Genomic DNA, 23,516 nt, shown 5'->3' on the forward strand with positions numbered 1-23,516 from the left:
GTTAATTATAAAAAATATTTTTAATTATTATGATTATAAATTAAAATGATTACTTTTTCTTAATTTCCTAAATTAAGTTTCTTCTTAAAATAATATTTGCCTCAGACTCAACTAGATATTTTTTCTTCTATGTATTTATTACTAGAGATTCTTCCCTTAGTATTTGAGTGCTAAAACCTACATTACTGGTATATTTTTTCATAGTGTCTATCAATACATAGAAATAAAGTTAGCTTTTATTTAATAATTGGAATGACATGTGCTTTTAGCTGCATATGTTCACTTAAAATAGCAATTTAGGAAAAAATTTCACTTAGGATAACTTTTTGATTGGTGTTAACCAGGACTAATTTTTTCCCCATGGATATAAATTGGCATAAAGATTATCATGCTAAAATATGATTATAACAATCAGTACTTAGAAGTTGTGAAATAAAATATAATAGGATAGCAATCAGAAATAATGGACTGTACAATAGAAACTGAAGAGAACAATGGGTAAAAAATCAACTCTAGATGAGACCATTGTGAAATGTGCCTCATAATGAAAGCTCATTTCAATCAAAGAACTGTAAAAGACACTGAATTCTAATAGCATTATTTCTTATGGGTAATTATATTTATATAAAGGCAATCTTGCTTTAAAAATGTCATAAGTTCAGCCATTGATTCTCAACATACTGTCAAAAACATGATATTTCTGAACCTGAATTTTACTGAGGAAAGATTAACTTTTTGTCAATGTTACAAAACACTTAGCTAACTGCCCAAAGAGGAAGAAAGTTCTGATTCTTCATATCATCATTATCATTGTAGACAAAATAACAAGTTGACTATCTTACTTTTGTACTACCCTGATACTTCATTTTACAAATTCCTTGTAAATTATGCCTTTTAAATTCATTAACCAAACAATTCTTTCATTAATAGAACAAACATCTCTTGAGCACATATCAGATGGCTAGGCTAAGGGCTGGCACTGAGATGTGGTCACTTCCTTCAGGGAACTCACAACTTGGTGAAGTGGACATAAAAACCTACAATTAACAATAATAATGGAAAATATGAAATTTTTATTATGTGTTTAACAGTAATTCAAGGATTTACACAACAAAACACAGTCCCTGCCCTGATGGAGCTTATATTCTATCAGAAAATTAAGAAACTAAGTAATTTTGAAATGAATGTGTTAATTTATTATGCCTGGGATTCATGCTACCCAGAAGACGTCGTGTTTTGAGAACTTGTAATTCAGGAACTGACCCAGAGATGGCTTCATATCAGATAATATTGAAATTAAGGGTTATGAGATGAAGAGTTCACCAGATGGAGAAGGCAGAAAGGGATTTTCAAGCAAGGAAAATGACACGAGCATCAGCATTCTCCTAGGTATTAAAGTATTCGACATGTTCGGGAAATAGAAAAGTATTTTCTCAATAAATTTCTCAGCAACATGAAGGGACTCAGAGGACTTCTTTGTTTCCTTAGCGTTAAAGTCCAAAGAAGACAAAGTTCTTTCTCAAAGCAGTTCACTCATGGAGAAGACTGGTGCAGAGAATTATTCCCCTGTCAGGCCACAGTGGGTTATGTTCCCAGGGCAAGCTGGACCTTCACACTGTGAGCAGAGCTCACAGGTCTTGCGGATGGAGAACCATCAGTGCCAAAATAAGAAGATGGAGCCCAAGTCCCTTTAAGGAAAGGAAGGATTGATTGTCCCAATAAAGCAATGGTAGAAAGAACTTGCCTCTTACTTCTCTGTTTCCTATTTTGATGAATGTTACCACTACCTCCCTTGTAGCCTAAAACAGAAACTTGGAAGCTATTCTAGACTTGTTTTTTCTCTGTCACCTCCCAAATTAGTCAATTACAAGCACCTGTTTATTCTACCTCTGTTATATGTCTTGAATATATGTTCTCTTTTCATCGTCTCTGCCTAACCCAAAGAAGGCTTCATATCAAATAATGCTAGAATTAGGGTTTAAGAGATGAAGAGTCCTTTAGCTCCTCTCACTTGTCAGTTTACTTAATTCTTGGTTTAAACTCTTTTACTTCTTGGAGTATGGTGACCCAGGCCTTGTAACAGCCTCTTTGCTAGTCTTCCTGCCTCCAGTTTCAGCTTCTTCCAATCCATACTTATCATTGTCACAAGAGTAATCCCCCAAATAATTTGGTCATGTCATTTCTGGGCTCAGAAATCAAATTATTTCAGGAAAAGGTCCAAATTTCTCAACATTGCATTCACGGAAATTATAATTTGACACCAGTTTACCTTTCTGGTTTTATTGCCTGTGAAACCCCTACACATATTATCTACAGCCATTTATAGTGTCCTAAATGAGCTAGGTTCTCTAATGGGAGCCATTCTCTGGTAGATTTATCTTTGGAGGTCATGAGACTAAATTTAGCCCTTTTAAATATATCTCAGAGGACTTCTCAGATTAAAAAATACAATTGAGAATAATTGAATTTTTATGAGGAGCAATTACTGGGGAAAATATTTGTTATGGTTTTGCCTCTTGAAAAGTATTAGGTTATCAAAAGAATATATTATCAAATAAACTGTTATAATTTTTATAGATCAAAAAAATACCAGAGCTTTTGGTTTGTATGCAACTAATATGAAGTACTCTCATGAGAAGCTGAGCAATAGAAAATAATATTTAAAAATCTATGTAAGGGATGTAATGTACAACATGATGACTATAGGTAACACTGCTGTATGATATATATGAAAGTTGTTGAGAGGAAATCCTAAGTGTTCTCATCATAAGAAAACAAATTTCTTTTTCTTTTTTTACTTTTTATTTTTATTGCATCTAAATGAGATAGTTGCTAATTAAACTTATTGCAGTAATCACTTCACTATATATATATATATATATATATATATATATATAAAACCATTATGTTGTACACTTTAAACTTATACAGTGACGTACTTCAATTATATCTTGATAAAATTGGGAAAAAAATGAAAAAAACTAACTGTGAGTCATAATGTATCCAAATAAAAGGAAATAAAAAAATTCTATGTAAAGAAGCTTTCCTAGAACATCAGTGAAGTAGTAGGTAGAGTCTGTCACTATCTCCTAATTTAAGAGCTATTAAAATAGACATGGATTCTGAGATTAACAATAAGGACCCAGAAGTAATGGAATCTCTATTATGGTGACTTCTAATCCCACATGATGTGTTCTTTTGAACTAATCAGCACCACTGGATCTTCTCTCTTCATATCAGTTCACAGTCAACCGACTCATCAATAATATCACTTCTTAGTTAGAGCAGGGGTTTTCAGACTATGGCCTGCAGGCCAAATCTGGTCCACTGCTTGTTATATAGTTTACAAATTAGGAATAGTTTTTATATTTTTAAATAGTTGAAAAAATCAAAAGAAGAATAATATTTCATGACATGAAAATGATATGAAATTCAAATTTTTCAGTGTCCATAAATAAAATTTTTTGGAACACAGCCATGCTTGTTTGTTTACATATTGTCTTTGGCTGCTTTTGTGCTACAATGACTGAGTAGTTGTGATGGAGAACCTATGGCCTGCAAAACTTAAATATTTGCCATTTGGCCTATTGCAGGAAAAAGTTTACTGATCCCTGATTTAAAGTGACACGTCTTATGGACTGAGTGTTTTTGTCCCCTCAAAATTCATATGCTGAAGTCCCAACCCTCAAGGCGACGGTATTTGGGGGTGGGCCCTTTGGGAGGTAATCAGATTTAGATGAGGTCATAAGGGTGGAACCCCACCTCCCGCAATTGGATTAGTGTCCTTATAAGAAGAGGAAGAGAGACCAGAGCTCCCTCTGTCCCTGCCATGTGAGGATACAGCAAAAAGGCATAATCTTCTAGCCAGAAAAAGGGCCCTCTCTGGGGGACAGAATTAGCCAGCACCTTGATCTTAGGCCTCCAGCCTCCAGAACTATGAGAAATAATTTCCTGCTGTTTAAACCAGTCAGTCAAGGCCATCTGAGCTGACTAATACAATACCTAATATTTGGAAATTATAGGCTTGGTAGTTTTTTTATTGTCTGCCCAGCATCTGGCATTTTGGTCATTTCCACTTTAGGAATCTTGGTAGGAGGCAAAACTTACCTACTGAAAAGGGAAGAGCAGCCCTGACAGCTGACAGCTGGTAGCTAGCCTGGTTGCTAAAACCAAACCATGGTATTTCTCTGCTGATCATAAGCAATTTCACAAAATTATCAGCTGGGGACTCTTCAGACAATGACGGAATAAAACAAAAACAAGTCAACTACAAAATCAGACCTGGATAGAGACAAAAGCAGACCTTGTGCTTCTATTACTATAAGGAATTACTACTTCTTCTCCAATGGCAACTCCAGCTACTCTCCATTCCCCTGGTCTCAAAGGTTAAAAAATGCCCAAATCTCCAATAACCAAATGCCCCACTTTCAGAGAATACCTGATCCAGAAAAATAACCACATTCTTAAACCTTCTCCAAAATCACCTAAAATCCCTCCTAACTCCCTCTTACAGAGGTGCTCCATGGTTTTCCATGGTATGCAGCCTCCCTTGCTGCAGCAATTAATAAACCTAATGTTGGTGAGTAAGTGTACATGGTGGTTTTTGGCTGCTGGGGATCAACGTCCTTTTTAGAAGCCACATGCCTGGTTTTCAAGTCTCTCTGGCATCAGTGAATTGGGGCGAGGGGCTATACAAGTCAGACACATACGCCCTTCTCGCCGCAGAAGCTAACTGTGGAGAATTCATTACGGCTTGAGCAGCAGCAGTGAGAGTAGCACATTGCAGGGTGATGGTGCAGTAACAGTGGTCAGTACCCAGTGCTTGCAGGGTGCCGGTGCAAACTGTGGCATTCAGCATTCAGTGGTGGCAATGATGGTATTACACCGCACCGTTCTTTTAAAAATTGCTTTTGCCTTTTTTCTAAGTTTCACTTGTTGTCTTATAGCCCGTTCTTTCATTTATTCAATGTCCTATCATTAAAGTCTCTTTCAACTTACATCATGCAGAGTTGGTTATCGTGTGGCTAGTTAAGAACCTGGTGATACTGGAGCAACATTCTACATAGTATCCCCCTAAGCAACTTCAAGCATTTGATGACCGAAATATAACTCTCTAGTCACAGATGCTCTTCTAAGTTCCAGGTCTAATTTTTTTTATTGTTTACTGAACTGTTTTGAATATACCATATGAACTTCCAATTTATCATGTTGGAAACAAAATTAGTCATCTTCCCAGACCTCCTCTATTTCCTGCCTGTGAGTTGATACTACCTAAATCAAAAACCCATGACTAATTATTCACAAGTTCTATGGATTCTACTCTCTCTGAAATCTATTTCTTCTCATCTCTGTGGTCACTGTCATAGTTCTAGTTCAAAGTTTTGTTTCTCCCATGAATTACTTCCATGACCTCGAGAGCTGGTTACTGTGTCTTCCACTGTGCCCTGTATAACACACTCTCCACTTAGAAGCCACAGATATCTTTTAAAAATGCAAATTATATGATGATAAATAAAACTTCCTTTGCCAGAACAAAGTTGCTCTAGAATAAAATTTCACATGATACTGGCATGTTCAGAAATGCTCTTGAGTTACTACTTCCAGGATATGTTCAATTGGAATGTGTAATGATGTCTGTGTTTCTGTCCAATAGAGATCCTTTTTGGTCTCTATTGTAAGCAAGAAGTGACTCTGCTGAAGGGATTTTTAAAAACCTCTGCCAACCCTGTAGCACCAAAGTGTCACAGTGTAAGTTGATTCTATGATGCATTTATTTGTTCATTTAACAATTATTTATTAAGCATCTACTATGTATTAGGCCTTATTCTAAGATATAACACTGTAGATAAAAGTAAAACAGATAAAACCTCTTCCCTTGTAGAGCTACCATTTTAGTGGGAGAGATGTATGAGAAGGAAATAAACATAAATGTACAATATAGCATGTGGTGAAATGTGCTATGAAGAAAATAAAGCAGGGTGAGAATGATTGAGAGCATCTGGAGAGCTTCTATTTCATATAAAGTGGTCAGAGAGAGTCACTGTTGAAAGTTAACATTTTATCCAAGTTCTGAAGGAAATGAAGAAATGTTATGACATAATGTAGTGTATATAAACACAGAAGACTATACTGTATAAAATCATGACTTACATAGTTAGACTGTCTGGGATTAAATATGAACTCTGTCACTTACAAGACCTTATAACCTTGGGCAAGATATTTAACATCCCTGTGCCTCAGTTTCTCCATAAAATGGGAACAATATGAGTACCTACATTGTTGGATGGTGCATCTTAAATAAGTTAGTAGATGTAAAGTGCTCAGAGCACATGGTAAACACTCAAAAATAGAAGTTATTATTATTTTGAAAAATATATGGTAAAACAAAGAATTGAGTGAGGTTAGGAGGAAAAACTTTTAATATCACACAATATAATCCATAATTTGTAGACAGTAGGGGAAGCAAAACCTTCAGTAGAAAACAAATAATCAAGACTCAGAGGCTAAACTTGGAGAAGGTACACAAGAAACCAGAAAGAAAAATTATGTATCATTCATCCAAGTATTCGTTGAATACCTACTATGTACCAAGAACCATGCCAGCCAATGGACATGGAGGTAAGAAAGTTAGATATTACCTTCTTTTACAGAAATTTTATAATTTGACAAGAAAGACATACAATAAAATAGTAATTACAGTAAAAGGTGTAAATGTAATGGTATAGAATGTACAAGGAGGATATTATAGGCGTATATAACGGGAATATTAATAAGAGCTATGAAATAAAAAGCATACATGCCAGATAACATATAGAGAATTATCTGGACTGAACCAAATGATTTCACTAGCCTCACTTTTACTTTAACTGTTAATCAAATTGTAAGATACCTATAGAAAAGTATGTAGCAGAAGTGTAATGCTCACTGAATTTTCATATACTGAACTGGTTACCCATGTAATCAATATCAAGATGAAGAAACAAGATGTTTCCAGAGTCCAAAAGCAGTCTCCCTCATGTACCCTTTTAGTCACTAATTACCTCCCAAAAGATAACCACTATTATAATTTCCAATAAGATAGACTAGTTTTGCCTCACATTATATTCTACATAAATGAAAACATATATATTCCTTGTGCCTGACTTCTTTCCTTAAACATTCATACAGAGACTTGTACGTGACTATTCAGAGCAGCCAACTCATAACAGAGAAAAACTGGAAAAAAGCTTTCAACTCAGATATCCATCAAGAGGGGAAAAGATAAAGAAATTGTGCTATATTTATACAATGGAATACTATTCAGCAATAAAAATTGATAACCATTACAACATAGACAAATAAAATAATAATGCTCATTGAAAAAAGCCAGACCCCCCCAAAAAGATAATATACTCTAAGATAACATTTACATAAAATTCTGGAAATTCAAACTAATCTGTAGAGATAGAAAGCAGAATAGTATTTGCCTGGGTGGGGAGTGAGTTAAGGAGTGCCATGAGGAAACTTTTTTGGGCGATGGATATGTTCATTATCTTTACTGTGGTGATGCTTTCGGTGGTGTATATATGTTTCAAAACTTATCAAATTGCTACTTTCAGTATGTGCAATTTATTAGATATCAATTATACTTCAATAAAGCTGTTTTTTTAAAAAAGAAGATTTGTATACTTTACTAACAAATGTTACCAAACTTTCCTGAATTCAATATGTATTCAAATCTCTAAAAAAAGATATCATCACATATCCTCAAAATTTCAGTCCAGTTTGAGTGGACTCTACCTTGCTGTGCCACAGTTATTAAGAACAAGGCTTCTGAGTCAGGCTGCCAGGGTTAGAATCCTTCTACCTCACCTTACCAACTTTGTGACATTGGGTAAGTGATTTCTTTATGTTTCAGTGTCCTTACTTATAAAATAAGGATAGTACTAATACCTACTTCAGAGAGCTAATGTAAGGGCTATTTGAGTTAATATATGTAAAGAATTTAGAACTCAATAAATATTAGCAATTATATGACCTATAAGAGTTAAATTCTAGTGCCTATATTAGGTAAAATTAAATGGCCAGTATTCCTTGCAAAATTCACTGAATTAGGCTTATTTCTCTTTATTGATCTAACCATTATACTGGCATACAAAACACTACTCGAATAGGCTTTTCTCTACTTTTCAAACCCCATCTCTTTATATGCACAAGCCGATACATACAACACAAATGAATCTCCTAGTACTTTGCATAATTCATCAGTTTCCATTCATCTCTCTGCTTTTGCACATGATTTTCCTTGGCTAGAATATCTCTTCCACAGAAGCAAAAACTCAGTGAAAGGACCCAATATATCTTTGAAATTCTCAACACATAGTACAGTGCTCATTTGTAAGTTTTCAATAAATGTTGGGCAAGTTTTCCTTGATTCTAATTTTCATCCTCTTATTGAGTTTTCCATCACTATGTTAAATGCATTTATTTCTTGTGCCCTAAGCTTGGTATTAAAGGAATATATTGTTTTGCTCTTCTGTTAGAATTACTAAATAACAAAACTAGGACAACAGTTTGTAGATTGCCATCTCAATGTATCCATATTTACTGCTGTTTTTTAATCCTCTTTATTTCCAAGTCTTTTTTATTTTAACAATTTTAGATGCCCATATAAACCTGTTGATCCAGAGAGAAGACTGATGAGAATTACATTCTTCTGCTTTTTCCTAAAAATTTCCCAGTTTCTATTTGTTTTCCTAAAGAGTAAAATGTATATCAATTACGTACACAGAAAAAACTTTGATTTCAAGCATGATCAATTTTATATTAAAAAGTAAATTTAGAAATATCTTAAAGTAACAAATGCTTTGATATTAGAAGCTACATAATTTCTATATTTACTTATATCAAAAATACCAAAAGCACGTTGTTCAGTAATTACTATAGAAACATCCTGAACTACTTAACTGTATTTTGTGGTAATTACCATAGAAAAAATTTATATTTCAAAGTTTTACCAGTTTTTGGGAAATCCTTTTGCAAAGCATCAACTTAAAATGAAAATTGCAATTCTAAACATTTGTCCTCAAGAAAAAATATAATATAGAATTAATATACACCAATAAATAGCATAAGCTGACAAGTGCATTGTCTGTGGGACTAAGAATATTATTTATATGGTGGCAAATAACATTAAAGTTCTTATTACCTGAATGGAAAATATCTTTTATGCCTTCCTTACCAGGTTAATGTGCAGATCAAAAAATTACTATTGAAAGCTTTGAAAAATGTAGTACACGTTCGCTGTATGAGGTATTGGTACCTTTACAATCTTGTATGTTAGGAAATGCTAAAGAAGAAATCACTTTGATTTTATCAGGTTGGAAAGATAAAATTGGTAAAGACACTCAGCCATAAATTAAAGGCAGGAAAAAAACCTTACATTATCACAAATAAACTGACACTCATAACCTTCTGAAACTCATTGATCTTCTCCTTAATTTATCATTATGAGGACTGAATGGTTAATCTGTGATTCCAGAACCCAAAACATACCCTGACATATTTTTTTTAATGGAAAACACCTCAAAAGAATAAGCAATTCTTGTCATATGTGACAAATATCTATAATCTAGAAGAGGCATTAATAGGCTTTGATTCCTAATCCAGTACCTTGGAGATAAATCAATCAAGAACAACATCAGCATAAATAATTTGAAGTTGCTAAAAATATCATTTAAGCAGGACTACAGTCTGTACGTAAAACAGTGAAGTCAGTACATTATGGAGCACAGGAGAGAGAAATGGATTTGAATCCAGGTTCTGCCACTTTCTACTCTGCTTAATTTCCGAGACTCAGTTTCCTCGTCAGTTAAAAAAAGTGACAAGCCATACCTTACACTGTTATAAGGTTTAATAAAATAAGGTTCATGGATAAAGAGCTTAGTATATCCACTAAATAAATATTTGTTCCCTTTCACTGTCAAGGAATTCAAGACCACTTATGGGCTAAAACAGTTTTGTCTAGATTACTGTTTTACTGGAGGGGAAGACAAAGACTGAGATGTAGTGCATATGACTTCATCTATCTTCAGTGCCAGCCACTCACAAGAGACTGAAAAAATGTGTACTGCACTGTGTTTAAGTACATCATTTGCTTTATTTATGAAATGTTGCTGTAACATTTATTTTCTCTTTTTTGAGTTTTTAACTGCTGCCTTAAATGCCAACTCTTCCTTATTACTCATGTAGTCAAAAATTTTTAGTAGCGGTCAGTTAGCCAGGACCACCTCAATCCACCTTTCAACTTTTACTTCCACTGCTCATTTTAACTTATCCAACTGTCAGCAAAATCAGGCCATTCCGTAACTATGCCCTGTACGTTCTTATATCCTTCATTTCCTCTGCAAGTATACTGCTGCTTTCTTCCCAATAGTTGAAATATAACTTCCCCTTTAAATGTTCCCCTCAAATGTTCTCAAATATGTCCTCCTTACCTCTCACTGGAAGTAATCTTATTTTCTTTAAGTATTTGGGGGGATTACTTTTCTTCCTTTCTTTTCTTTCTTCTTCATTAGCTATGCATACTATTTGCAAGCGACCACTCTAGGTATTTTGGAGAATGAATAAAACAACATGCCTGTCCTCAAGAAATCTACAATTTAGAAAAATGTAAAAGGCAAGTACATAAATAAATAAGACAGAAAGATAGATGTATAGGCCTGATACATTGGAAGATTAAAGGATGGATAGTAAGAAACCAGTCAAGTAGGTGAAGAGAGAAGAGAAAGGGCAGGATAATTACCTTACTTAAAAGATATCTGCTAAATTTTAGAATGATGGACTAAAACTATATTTTAGTAATTCAAATAAAAGTGACACCTATACAAGTACTCAACAATATTCTAGTAGCCTGAGTAATTGAGACTTCTGGTTTTCTGCCAATAAATACACATAAATTATCAGTCTTTACCCAATTTATATTGATTGCTGTAGCAGAAGCAAATAATATAAAACTGACAACACCTAATATAACTTTGTTATGTTGTGTTTACGACTAAAAATTTGTAAAATAATCGTATTCTTTTGTGAAAAAATTTAGATCTGCCAGTTTTGCTCCAGGAAAAGTTGACATAGTTGGTAAAATTTGATATGAACAAAAAAATAGGGATGGGAGAGTATATGAAATTATTAACAAACATGCAGGAACCTGTAATTTCTGAGAAACATAGGGAGATGTATTCTATTTTCTAAGATGCTGCTAAGAGCTATAAAAGTTGACTTCTCTTCATGAGATGTCAATAAGATGTTGAAAGGTAATTCAATATGTTGCTCAAATGGTGGCCCAGGTTCCCAGGAGGGACACTTATCTTACAAGGAAGGAAGAGGTTCTGTTGTAATACTTGGTATCCTGGAGAATGGGTAAGCACCTATTGTGCTGCCTTCTTCTTAAGAGTTATTTTCTGTTTTAGTTATTATTGTATATTTAGTCAAATTCTGGTTTAATATGCATATTCCACTACCCATGAATGTATAATCAATAGAATATATTTCTAAAAGATAGCTCAATAGGAGATTACTGTTATTTCAATAATAACAGATGTACATAAACACATCTTACCCTTTTACCAGTTTATCTAGTTTAAAATATATATATATCTAGAGGCTAAAAATTATGTAACTTTATGAAATGAACACATTTAATATTTTTGTTAAATTGATATATGTGACTCCTCTTAGCATAAAAGATTAGAGTGCCATAAACATTGTGAAGGAATTTATAATCACTTCCACTTGTTAGAATACTACAGTGACATAGCATGAACAGTGGGCAAAAATGAATCAAGTATCATATTCAGTGGTATTTGATTTAATTTTTTACTTTTGTAATCACTTCTGCTGATGCAGTTTTAAACCATTCCAACTTGATAACAATTATTTGTTACTTAATGTAATGTTAATGTCTTTTCCTTAAGAAAAGTTTCCTTTATCCTATATATACAAGGTCTCAATTGTAATATGTTACCATAAGACCAGGAATGCAACATGGTTTACTGCAGTTAGGTCACGCCACCAAAATAATTATCAAACAGAACTACTGCACTATGCTGCAGACTGTAACTGCAGCTCTGTAAGACTTTTAAAATTTAACAATGGAAAATCCAGTTCCTTACTTGGAACATGATAGAGGAAGAAGTATTTCTTAAATACTTTAAAGCTACTTTCATGCAGAATGTTTTAAGTAATCTTGAGAATGGCATTTGAAGGACATGATGAGAGCACATTATAAAACTATACTAAAATAGCACAATTTGTTTTAAAGCAGAGTCAGAGATTTACTTCTGTGTTCTTAGAAGAGCAACATACCTTTCAATATACAGTTTCTAGATACATATGCAATATATTGTGAAAATGACAGAAGTCAATGAGTATATGACACACAGCTAAAACCTATGTTGTACAAACTCAATTAAGTAGTTTTATGAATTTTTACAAAGATCTTTATAAGTACTCATGGAAAAATCAGTGTTTACACAATTTTAACTAAAAAAACAACATCCACTTTCAAATATATATGTACTTTTTACAAAGGTCTATGCATTTAGGGCCATTATTTTATAAATTCACATAATTAAAATACATTAAGACAGAATGGAAATATTCAGAAAAGTACATTTCAACTCCATAGTGTAGATTTGGCAAAAAATGACAATTCGTAATTTCCTAAATAAGGAAACAAAATAGAAAAAAAACGAAAAAAAATAAAAATAAAAATACTATTAAGGTCAATGTATCTATCCTGCTCATATCTGGTTTATGCAAAGAATGTTCAAATTATATTTAATCAAGCAATAGTTCCAATAGAACTAGTAAATTCTTTGTATCTTGCCTTGTTCCAAAAAGGAGTGAAGATGGGGTGAAGAATGAATTTGTTGTACTGCACCAAGATGAAGATCTCTGGATGCTGAATTTCAAACTCTTCAAAATTTCAATAGGAAATATATCCTACTTTTCTAAGTCAAATGTATAAAATGTTAAAAGCAAATGCACCCATTGTGTCAATTGCTATTTATTTTGCAAAGACATCATTACAGAGGCTCATTCTACATGCAAATTGAAATGTTATAAGTCATTGAACTGTATAGATAAAGCCAATGTGGTTAATTAACAAATGTGTTTTATAGCTACAAAATAACTATTTCACATTAACTTACATAAAATGAAAGGATATATAAAACCAATCAATCACTGGCCTTTCATATTTTGACTGGGACCATCTGGGAATAATCTTTCACTTTGCAAAATAAGTTCACAATGGAGCATCACTAGTCGGTCCACACAGAAAACCTGGGCAACCCTATTCAGTCTCTGAAGTATATAACTGACTAGAGAAATTCTCTTATTTACTTCATTAGGATGTTTTTTAAAATGATGGTTTATTCTGATCTGGCCAAAAAAATTTATACAAAAATTATATGTGACAGCAGCTTTATATAAACTAAGAGTGAAATAAACTGGACAAAGATGAGTATTAATGTTTTTCTGGACTGATAAAATTTCATGTTAATTGAAAGTTTAGGCAACTGAATACACTTGGAAAAAAATCAGGTTGCTCTATATTAGTCAGAAATGTTATTGTTAAGCTTTAACAAAGACCAAACATTTTGCATAACACTAGGCAGTAAGAAGGCAGCCCCCGTCAGCAGGTAGCACACCAAAAATGTTTGGTTTCATAATACAGTTTGGGAGAACTACCTCTACAAAGTCTATTCGTGCTGATGCTCCTGATGCAGCCATTTCTGGTGCCCGAAAGCTGCTGCCTCCACATCCTCTGTTGTAGGTGTCACTGTATAGTCTCAGGCGATTGGGCAAGGGGCACACTCTGGATCTTCAGATGCTAAGATGAGAAAAATCAATTTCAATGCCCAAAAGATGGAACTCCTAATGCAGAAGGTGACTAAAATAGTTACCAATTGGTCTACAGTACAGGGACGTGAAATGTTTGTTTGTTTTCATATAATTCTATATAAATAGGTTATAAACAAGATTTTCATAAAGTGGTACAGTTCTAGGATTAGACAAGTACTAGATAGGATAGAAACAGAAAATCAGACTGAGTGGTATTTGACAAGATGACTAAAAACATGCATACTTCCTAAAAGAAGAAAGCAAAATATTCACATAAAAATCATTGCATAATAAACCAGTCTCATGAAAATAACTTGCTTAAACTTTTATTTCCAAGGTTATTTCTACTCATTTAAATTAACTCTACAATAACAAGCATTATTGATGTCTGCTGTTTAAGGCAGAACACAAATGAGCCCATTGGTATTTTACTCTGAGTTTGTGTCCCTTTTTCTCTCTGAAAATAACAAAATTGGTTTATGAATGTCCTCTGTTAAATAAAATTTTCTTCTCAAATTTATCAGTTCCCATCATATGTAGAATAATTCAGCTTAATCTATAGTGTTTAACAAAAGCTCTTATATGAGATAACAACACTGAAGAAATCAGTGAGGTACAGAAGGGAACATACTGTAAAAGAGTACATTTAATTATATTAAAACAATTTTGAGTGAAAGAATGTTTTGGGTTGTAAAAAATAATCATTCCTTCTATTTATATTTTACTAAATATTTAAAAAACAACTTTTGCTCAGTATCTTCATGTTTTAATAAAAACATGTGAAATTTGTATCTTGAAACATTTTTAAAAAATAATTGATTTGATTTTTTAAATGATATATGCATATATGAGAACAAAATCATTTACAAAGTATTTACCATCTCTGGAAACACAGCAATAGCTCAAATTAATATACAATGAGTTTTGAATTAAATCAGTAAAATAACCATCTTTTTTATTTTTAAAATTGGCATTTTTATGACAGTCATTTATACAGCTTGTGCACCTGAATCCACTATATATGATATACTGTAAAGTAACAAATGATCACAAATTATAACGACAAACTCTTACTGAACATAATTTTTCATCAGGAGCCATCCTGAATCAATTAATCACGCTATTACTCTACCTTAATTTTTCTCTCCTTTATTTCCAGAAAAGCCACCAATCGCATATTTCAATTAATGACTTATACATATTTCACTTACAACTTTGATGTACATTTTATTCAAATTAATTAAATGCTACAATTTTACTAACATGTGATTTAAAAATTGGATAAGCGTAAATAGCAAAACAAAGCAAATTATGTTTTCTCAGATAAATGCAATTATGGTTATACATAATATTAAATGATGATTGAATAGTTTATCTGCATTAGAAATTTCTCTTTGCTCCAATTAGACTTACATTTTCAATTAAAAAAATAAAAACATAATCCTACATTACAATATTTTTGCATACAACTGAAATTAATGCACATTAATCTTAAAGCATTTTCATAGTAGAAAGAAAGAACTAGAGTCTTCAAATCCATATGATTATTAATTACATTGGAACTTGGCAAATGTTCTAAAAGTTGAACAATTCAATGCTTACATTAGGTAGATTAAAAATGCACATAGACTGAGCAAAAATTACCTATCTGCAAGTTTAATTGACAGGCAATACATACACAGATTATTTGTGAGGATATTTTGACTCAGATTCTGCTAGAGTTTTAGTTTTATTTATGTATTTTTGGGTATAATATTAAATAGTTATTTAAAGAGGTGTTTATGGATAAATTGATATAGCTATTCCACATTATCTTAACTCTCCCAATATATGTTTATTAAGTTCACATTCTTAATTTAGTGATAGAAGGAAAATATCAGCATGTGCAAAGTGTTACAAAGAATGTTATATTTCATATTTCATATATACCAGTATATTTTATAAATTAGATGAGGATAATTCTATATAGCTCAAGTTCAAGCTCAAGTTGAATATAATTGTGCACTTTGTGTATTTTTCTTAGATAATTTGAACTATGCAACTGGATATCTGCCAAACTCAAAACAATGAAATCTTAGTGTTTTGTTTCAGATCTTTCTGCCTTATCATTTGACCTTCCCATAGGGCATATAGATTATTCAAGAATGAATTTGTTTAACAGAATAGTAATATAGCAGTCAGTAATCTCATCCCACTATTGAACCAGCCAAAATTCAACACCAGCTGAAAGCTTAAAGTATTACAGCACACAATTTGGCTTTGAAGATAGTGAAGCTAGGGCACAAGTACAAATCATTTTCTTTAAACATCACAGTGATCAATAGATAAATCTTTATAATGGCAAGTGACATTTTATTCTTTAATACATCGCATAAAATTTTCCAACCTATGTGTCATTTGCAGTATGAGATTATTAAAACTCAATGAATTAAGAATGTGCTTTTATTACAAAATGCAGTCATCTAACAGAATAGTCTTTAGCTGACTAGTAAGAAAATCTAAAACATATATTATTTTATATATAAAAGTCGAATTAATAAATACAATTGTGTCCAAGCTAAATCCGCTTATGAAATTCCTTTGTTGTAAAATATTCCATATAACATTTTGAAATATTTTGTTGATATGCTAAGGTATTTCAAAGGCACTTAATAAATAAATGTAAGAGTGTTTTATCTATGGCCTCCAAGTCACTACAGGATTGCATTAAGAGATAGAAAAGAGAGGGAGTGACAGATTCTGTTTGGAGAATTGAATAAATAATTCTAAGAGATAATCTGTGATCTAAGTCTTTATATTTCAATAAAAGATTACCATACAGTGAAAAAGAGGGAAATCTAGGCACAGGGCATTACATGTATGAATTTATTAAAACTTTAAAGCAAATAACTTATTGGAAATGGTGAGATATTCTTTCCTGAAGAAGCTTAATATGGAGAGGATTGTTAAAAGATGAAGCAACTTGTCACGTGTCCTTACATACTTATTTTTATACTTCACTACTTTTGTTCAACCATAAAGAAGGTGTTTCAGGTGAAATTCTTACTTGTGCTCTTGATCCTGAACCCTAGTAACATTTTCTAGGAAGCACCTGGCTTAAGTTTTCTTCTCTTTCTTCTTAAGTGTTATCCTCTCCACGTTTTTTTCCCCCTTGGGCTGCATGCAATCTACATCTCTGCTGTTTCCTCTTCCATGTACACCTTATGTCTCGCTCATGTCAACATTTATTTCTTGTTCATTGAACTAAAATTTATTGAGCATCTACTGTGTTCCAGGCAGTGTACTAAACAAAGGAGAGCAAGATGGGTTGGTCTCTGTCCTACTTTCTTCTCTTCTGAAAAGGGTAGTCTATTTTACTTCCTCACCATTCACTCACCAACCCACAGCTCTCTGGAACTCTAGTCCTTCCAAGTTAATAAAACTGCCTCATTTTTAGGGAGTTAGTATTACTAGTGGTTAATCATGCCAGTTTTGGTGACAGAAGTCGAGAGCTGACTTCCACTGATCTGCTGCTGTCTGTTGATCTTGAGATAGTACTTTGACTTTCCTGAGCCATTGTTTACTTAATCTGTAAAACAGACATAATAACTCTTCTCTCAGTCTTAACTGAAGCTCAAAATGAAATATAATTATATACTTTATAATGCTTCACCCAGTGTCTAGCACATAGAAGTTCAAGGAATTGTCGTTAAGTATCCACGTCCAAAAGTCCGTCTAATTCCAAATCCAACTAACATTTCTCAGTTTTTGTCTTTAGGATCTCAAAGCTCTCTTTGACTATTGATTATTCCCTTCATCAAAGCTCTCTACTTCCTTAGATTTTATGATGAGGCACTCTTCTGCTTTACCTCACATTTTCATATCTCCTTCATGGACTCATTCTCTGCCTGATCTGTAAATGTTGGTTTTCTGTTCTAAGTCCATTGCTCTCATCACTCAGATACACTGATCAGCTCCCACTGTTTCAAATAACATATGTACTAATGATGCCCAAATCCAGAATTCCATCCCAACAATCTGTCTTTGAGCTTCAGATTCCTATATCTAACTCTATACTAGGTATAGAATTGAATCTTCCCAAATTGAATTCATTATTTTCCCTCTAACCTAGCTGCTCTCTCTGGAATTATTATGATTACATGTGTTTTACATTCATTGATTTATATACATTCACTGCTCTAAACGACATAATGATTTCTTGCCTACATTATTAAAACAGCCTGTTCATCCATCTTTTCTCCCTCAAATCCATATTCCACATGGTTAACAAAGGAAATTTAACCATGTCACTCTCTGTTATGTACTGAATTGTGTCTCCCCTTCCTCCAAATTCATATGTTGAAGTCTTAACCCCTGGTAACTCAGAATAGGACTGTATTTAAAAATAGGTCTTCAAAGAGGTCATTAAGTGAAAATGAGGTCACTAGGGTGGACCTTAATGTAATAAGGACACCAGTTATTGGTGTTCTTATAAGAAGAGGATATATGGACACAGATTCATGGAGGGAAGACCATGTGAAGACATAGAGAGAAGTCAGCTCTGTGCAAGTCAAGGTGAGAGACCTAAGAAGAAACCAGCCCTGCTGACACCTTGATCTTAGACTGCTAACCTCCAAAATTGTGAGAAAATAAATTTCTATTGTTTGAGCCAGTCTGTGTTACTCTGCTATGGTGACGCTAGCAAATGAATACACTACCCTGTGTATATATGTCTTTAACAGATGCTCAGAGTACACTGGATAGAATCTCAATATAACAAGCTGTCATAGGGCTAACACACCTTCCTATCTAGCTTCCTTTCTGACCACTCTCTGACATCATGAATGTTTCAACAACCCTCAACTGCTTACAGATTCCTGTGCACACTGTATTCCTCACGTATGTACCTCTATTACTGTTATCCTCTTCATCTGGTTAATTTCTATCTAGACCTTTAAAGTCAGCTTAATCATTATCTTTCCAGGAAGCCATCCCTTACCCTAAAGTGATTTTTGAGTAATGCACGTAGAAAACTTATAAAATATAAATAAATAGAAAGATGGGGGAAAGTCACCATTAATGTTTAACCCTAGTAGGACCATTATAACTCTAATGCTTTTCTTTCCAGCCTTTTTAAGGCCAATTTGTACACAATTCAGATTTTACTGCACAAGCAATTTTGTTTTCTGTTTTTATTTGATATGATATTATTATTATTATTATTATTAATTTTTTGCGGTACGCGGGCCTCTCACTGTTGTTGCCTCTCCCGTTGCGGAGCACAAGCTCCAGACGCGCAGGCTCAGAGGCCATGGCTCACGGGCCTAGCCGCTCCGCGGCATGTGGGATCTTCCCGGACCGGGGCACGAACCCGTGTCCCCTGCATCGGCCGGCGGACTCTCAACCACTGCGCCACCAGGGAAGCCCGATATGATATTATTATTTGAGCATTTTCTTATCATTAAAAACATAATTTTAATGACTTCATAAAATATCTCACCATGATGACTTATCTCAATTAATCTAATCATTCTACTAGAACTAGAAATTCAGCCCTGATTGCTCTGGGCTTAATAATGAATTTTATGGGGGCTTCCCTGGTGGCGCAGTGGTTGCGCGTCCGCCTGCCGATGCAGGGGAACCGGGTTCGCGCCCCGGTCTGGGAGGATCCCACATGCCGCGGAGCGGCTGGGCCCGCGAGCCATGGCCGCTGGGCCTGCGCGTCCGGAGCCTGTGCTCCGCAATGGGAGAGGCCACAGCAGAGGGAGGCCCGCATACCACCAAAAAAAAAAAAAAAAAATGAATTTTATGGTATTATTCTCAAACTTCTAATTCTAGATTTCTCTCCTGGTCTTTGCATCTGTATATCAGTTGGACCTCTTCATCAGAGCATTTCACTAAAACTTAAATCAGTCCAAAACTAAACTCAATATTTCTAACTAGTATCTGTCCTACCCCTTCTATCTCTCCCAACCTTCTTATATATCTGTTTATAGCACAATAATTCACCAAGTTTTCCAAACTAGCAACCAGTAGTTCACTCTGATATCTCTTTTCCTTCAATCTTTCCCAACTCAAATGCAATCACTTACTAAAGTGTTTTTGACTCTGCCTTTTAACTATATCTTGTGTCTTTCCTCTCCACTCCATTGTTATTCATTTAAACTGGTCCACATGATCTTTAAGCTATTGAAATGTTCTCTAACTCCATCTCTCTGTCTCCAGACACCTCAATTCCTTCCTCCATAAATTTGCTTCATAACTGCTAATGTAACTGTTAAAGATTCAAAGTGATCATGTCACTCTTTAGCTTAATATTCTTCAGTGGATCATTGAATCTTTCATCACCATGCTCTGACCCTTTAAATGGCCCTGTACTTAGGGTTTTATATGTGTTATTCAAGCCTTCTTGCACTCCTCTGAGGGAATCAGCTGACTTCTCCACCCTTAAAGAACTTCTCTTAAAGAACTTTCTTGGGACTCTTTACTTATGTGTCTGTTCTCAGACTGGGAACTTACAAGAACAAGTTATAAAACTAAAAAAAATTGCTAACAGATCTAAATATCTATGTTGACAAAAATCTTCACTGTAGGTTCACGGTAGGAAGGATATTGAAAGAGAAACAGGAGACTAAAAACTAAGTAACTTGTAATAAAATCACAACCAGAAACAAAATAAAAATATTTTTTTATATTTCTAAGTTCCTTTGGCATGGAAATGTATGATAATTTTGTAATAGAGCCTTCACTAAACTAATGCATTTATACCAGTGTCCCTAAGGGCCTGAAAAAATATGACGTAGTACCCCAACTGTGAGTTTAAATATATATGTACACTTTTCAAGGTTTAGTAGATTCACAAATGTTGGAAAAACTAAACATATTGCTAAAAACATCATTATTCTAAGAATAACTCAATAAATCACAAGCAGTAATCAATAGAGGTACACATTCATCATTTCAAACATGGACTCTTAATGGAGACTTGACGGTAAGCAATAATTACTAGAGGAGTACTAATGCAGAATTGATATTCAGTGCTAACAAATTAATTTTGAAGCTAATTGAAAGGAAACTTTGCTTTGAATAACACCACTATAAGTAATGGTTATTGTTATGATTTTTATTATGATTGTTAAGAATGTTCTGATGTATACCTTATATGGGACACCTGGTAATACATATATTCTTAAGGCAGGGTTATAGTAAGATGTTTTATAAATAGAAAATGGTAAGTAACCCTTGAAGTCAGAAGGTCTGTGTCTAAAAAGTCTGGATGCCATCAGATCCTAACCTCTAAAAGTTCTTTAAATTTACTTTGGGAGGATGAAAGGACACACCGTTCTACCATCCAGCCTGCTGCCGTGGGCCACACATTGCTGGTTCTTCAGATTCTCTTTAGCTTTATGTATATACTTCCAGACCCTGCAGCCACCCCAAGCCTGACACAGCAACCCTGTCTCCCTTGAAAACAACATCTCCCATTAAAAAAAAAAAAATTAGCTTTAGTGGAGAGGAAGTAGGAAGAAGACTCCACTTTCTCTCATTTTTACTATCTATTCTTTTCTTTTCAGACCTAGTGACACACACACACACACACACACACACACACACACACACACACACCCCAAATCTCCTTTTTCCATTAGAAGACTCACTTTCCTTTCCAATATTTGAGTGTTAGAAATGATAACAGACTTATAGAAAAAGCATCTTGTTGAATTTATCTTAGGTTTCATTTCTTTGTCATTTGAGAATTTGCCACCCTGACAAATGCAAATCAACTCATGATCAAGTGTTAGATAAGATATATTTAGACACAGTTATTCCTTTCCAAATATACCGTATACCCCAAAATGTTCTTTTCCTTTTGGCAGTAGCACCTAGGAGTTATGTCTTCACTCATTACTGTTGGTGGATCTGAAGTTATCCTGTTCACAGGCTGATTTTTCAGATAACTCCTGAGGTGACTGGTACTTTGTTCAGATACTCTGCCTCTCTGTCATCTATATAAAAAGAACTGTCATCAGTGGCTCACTTATTCTGAGACTCTTAAGGACCTTACTTTCTTGGCTGCTGGAATCTAATCTAATTGGCTATTAGTGTTGACTCCTAAAATTTCACTATTGCTCCATTCTATCAGCCACCCTTAGTTCTCCCTTCTAATAATTAGGGTTCGTGTAGCCTAATGCTTGATATAGATGGCACTTAATGAATATTTGCTGAATATTGGATGGATGTTTTACAGATGGTCAACTGACACCTCTACTAGGACCATAGCTGGTATATAAGTACCTGCACTAGTAATTAGTTTACCCTTTTTAGGCAAGGGAAGTTATTTTCTCTAGATTTGTTGCGGGTAACGTGAAAGTAGTTCCCCTCTGCTAGGATGTTCTCCAGTAGAATAAATAGAATCACTGTATTTTTTATACTGGGTTGGCCAAAAAGTTCGTTCAGGCTTTTCTGTAAGATGTTACAGAAAACCCGAACGAACTTTTTGGCCAATCTAATACTTTCTGTTCAATACTCATTCTGTCCCTAATGGCTAACTGCAGCAAACAACTTTCTGCTTGCAAACATGCTGAGAGTTTCTCAAGGACCAGCTTATCTTTGTGCCCTCATGTGCCTCTTCACTAGAAAAAAATAGTCAACTTCCCTAGCAGAGCAGTTGTTGCCATATTACTAATTAGTAAGTCTAAGCCTGAACTATATTTTATTTGTCTAAATAGTCAAATTTCTCTAACATATGGTATTGCTTCCATGATTCCATGTATCTAGCGAAAAAATATTGTCACCATACCTTTTTCTTCTTTGGTTACAGAGTTCCTACTGAAGATTAGAGGTTTTTAATACCCTTTGTTTTCAGGGTCAATATCCTTTGTTTAAGTTTGTGTTTCATCAGTGGTAGAAATCTTGCAAACTGTCCTTCAATCTGATAATATGATTGCTATGTTGCCTTACCTTCTAACATTTCAAACATAAGGCTATGGATAGTTAATGTTTTTTTCTTAACAACAAACATGGAATATATTTAGTGAACTTACTGCGTGCTACACTCCACAGTGCTTGGAAGATTCAAAATGGGCTTCACTAGCCTTCTGTTCTGGCCAATATTTTTTCAACACTTTTTTTTTTAACATCTTTATTGGAGAATATTTGCTTTACAATGGTGTGCTGGTTTCTGCTGTATAACAAAGTGAGTCAGCTATACATAAACATATATCATCATAGCTCATCCCTCTTGGGTCTCCCTTCCACCTTCCCTATCCCACCCCTCTAGGTGGACACAAAGCACTGAGCTGATATCCCCACGCTATGTGGCTGCTTCCCACTAGCTATCTATTTTACATTTCGTAGTGTATATAGGTCCACGCCATTTTCTCACTTTGTCCCAGCTTACACTTCCCCCTCCCCCTGTCCTCAAGTCCATTCTCTAAGTCTGTGTCTTTATTCCTGTCCTACCCCTAGGTTCTTCAGAACCATGTTTTTTTTTTAGATTCCACATGTGTTAGAATATGGTATTTGTTTTCTCTTTCTGACTTACTTCACTCTGTATGATAGTCTCTAGGTCCATCCACCTTACTACAAATAACTCAATTTCGCTTCTTTTTATGGCTGAGTAATATTCCATTGTATATATGTGCCACATC

The 23,516-nt window shown here is 34.1% G+C and overlaps 1 protein-coding gene across 15 annotated transcripts in view; it reads right to left on the bottom strand.

The window, feature by feature from the left end:
* Positions 1–23,516, bottom strand: part of LRRC7 (leucine rich repeat containing 7) — a 499,495-nt gene that overhangs the window by 202,841 nt on the left and 273,138 nt on the right. Inside the window, exon 8 of one of the 15 annotated variants that reach the window (XM_055084528.1) lies at positions 13,773–13,876. The exons of the other annotated variants lie outside the window; for them this stretch is intronic. Within the exon in view, the coding sequence (XP_054940503.1) occupies positions 13,870–13,876 (7 nt within the window). The 3' untranslated portion in view covers positions 13,773–13,869. Of the gene's footprint in view, positions 1–13,772; positions 13,877–23,516 lie in introns of those variants that run through there. 15 annotated transcript variants of the gene reach the window in all.

The sequence above is a fragment of the Physeter macrocephalus genome, chromosome 4, assembly GCF_002837175.3.
Source record: "Physeter macrocephalus isolate SW-GA chromosome 4, ASM283717v5, whole genome shotgun sequence".
In the NCBI taxonomy this organism is placed as follows: Eukaryota; Metazoa; Chordata; class Mammalia; order Artiodactyla; family Physeteridae; genus Physeter; species Physeter macrocephalus.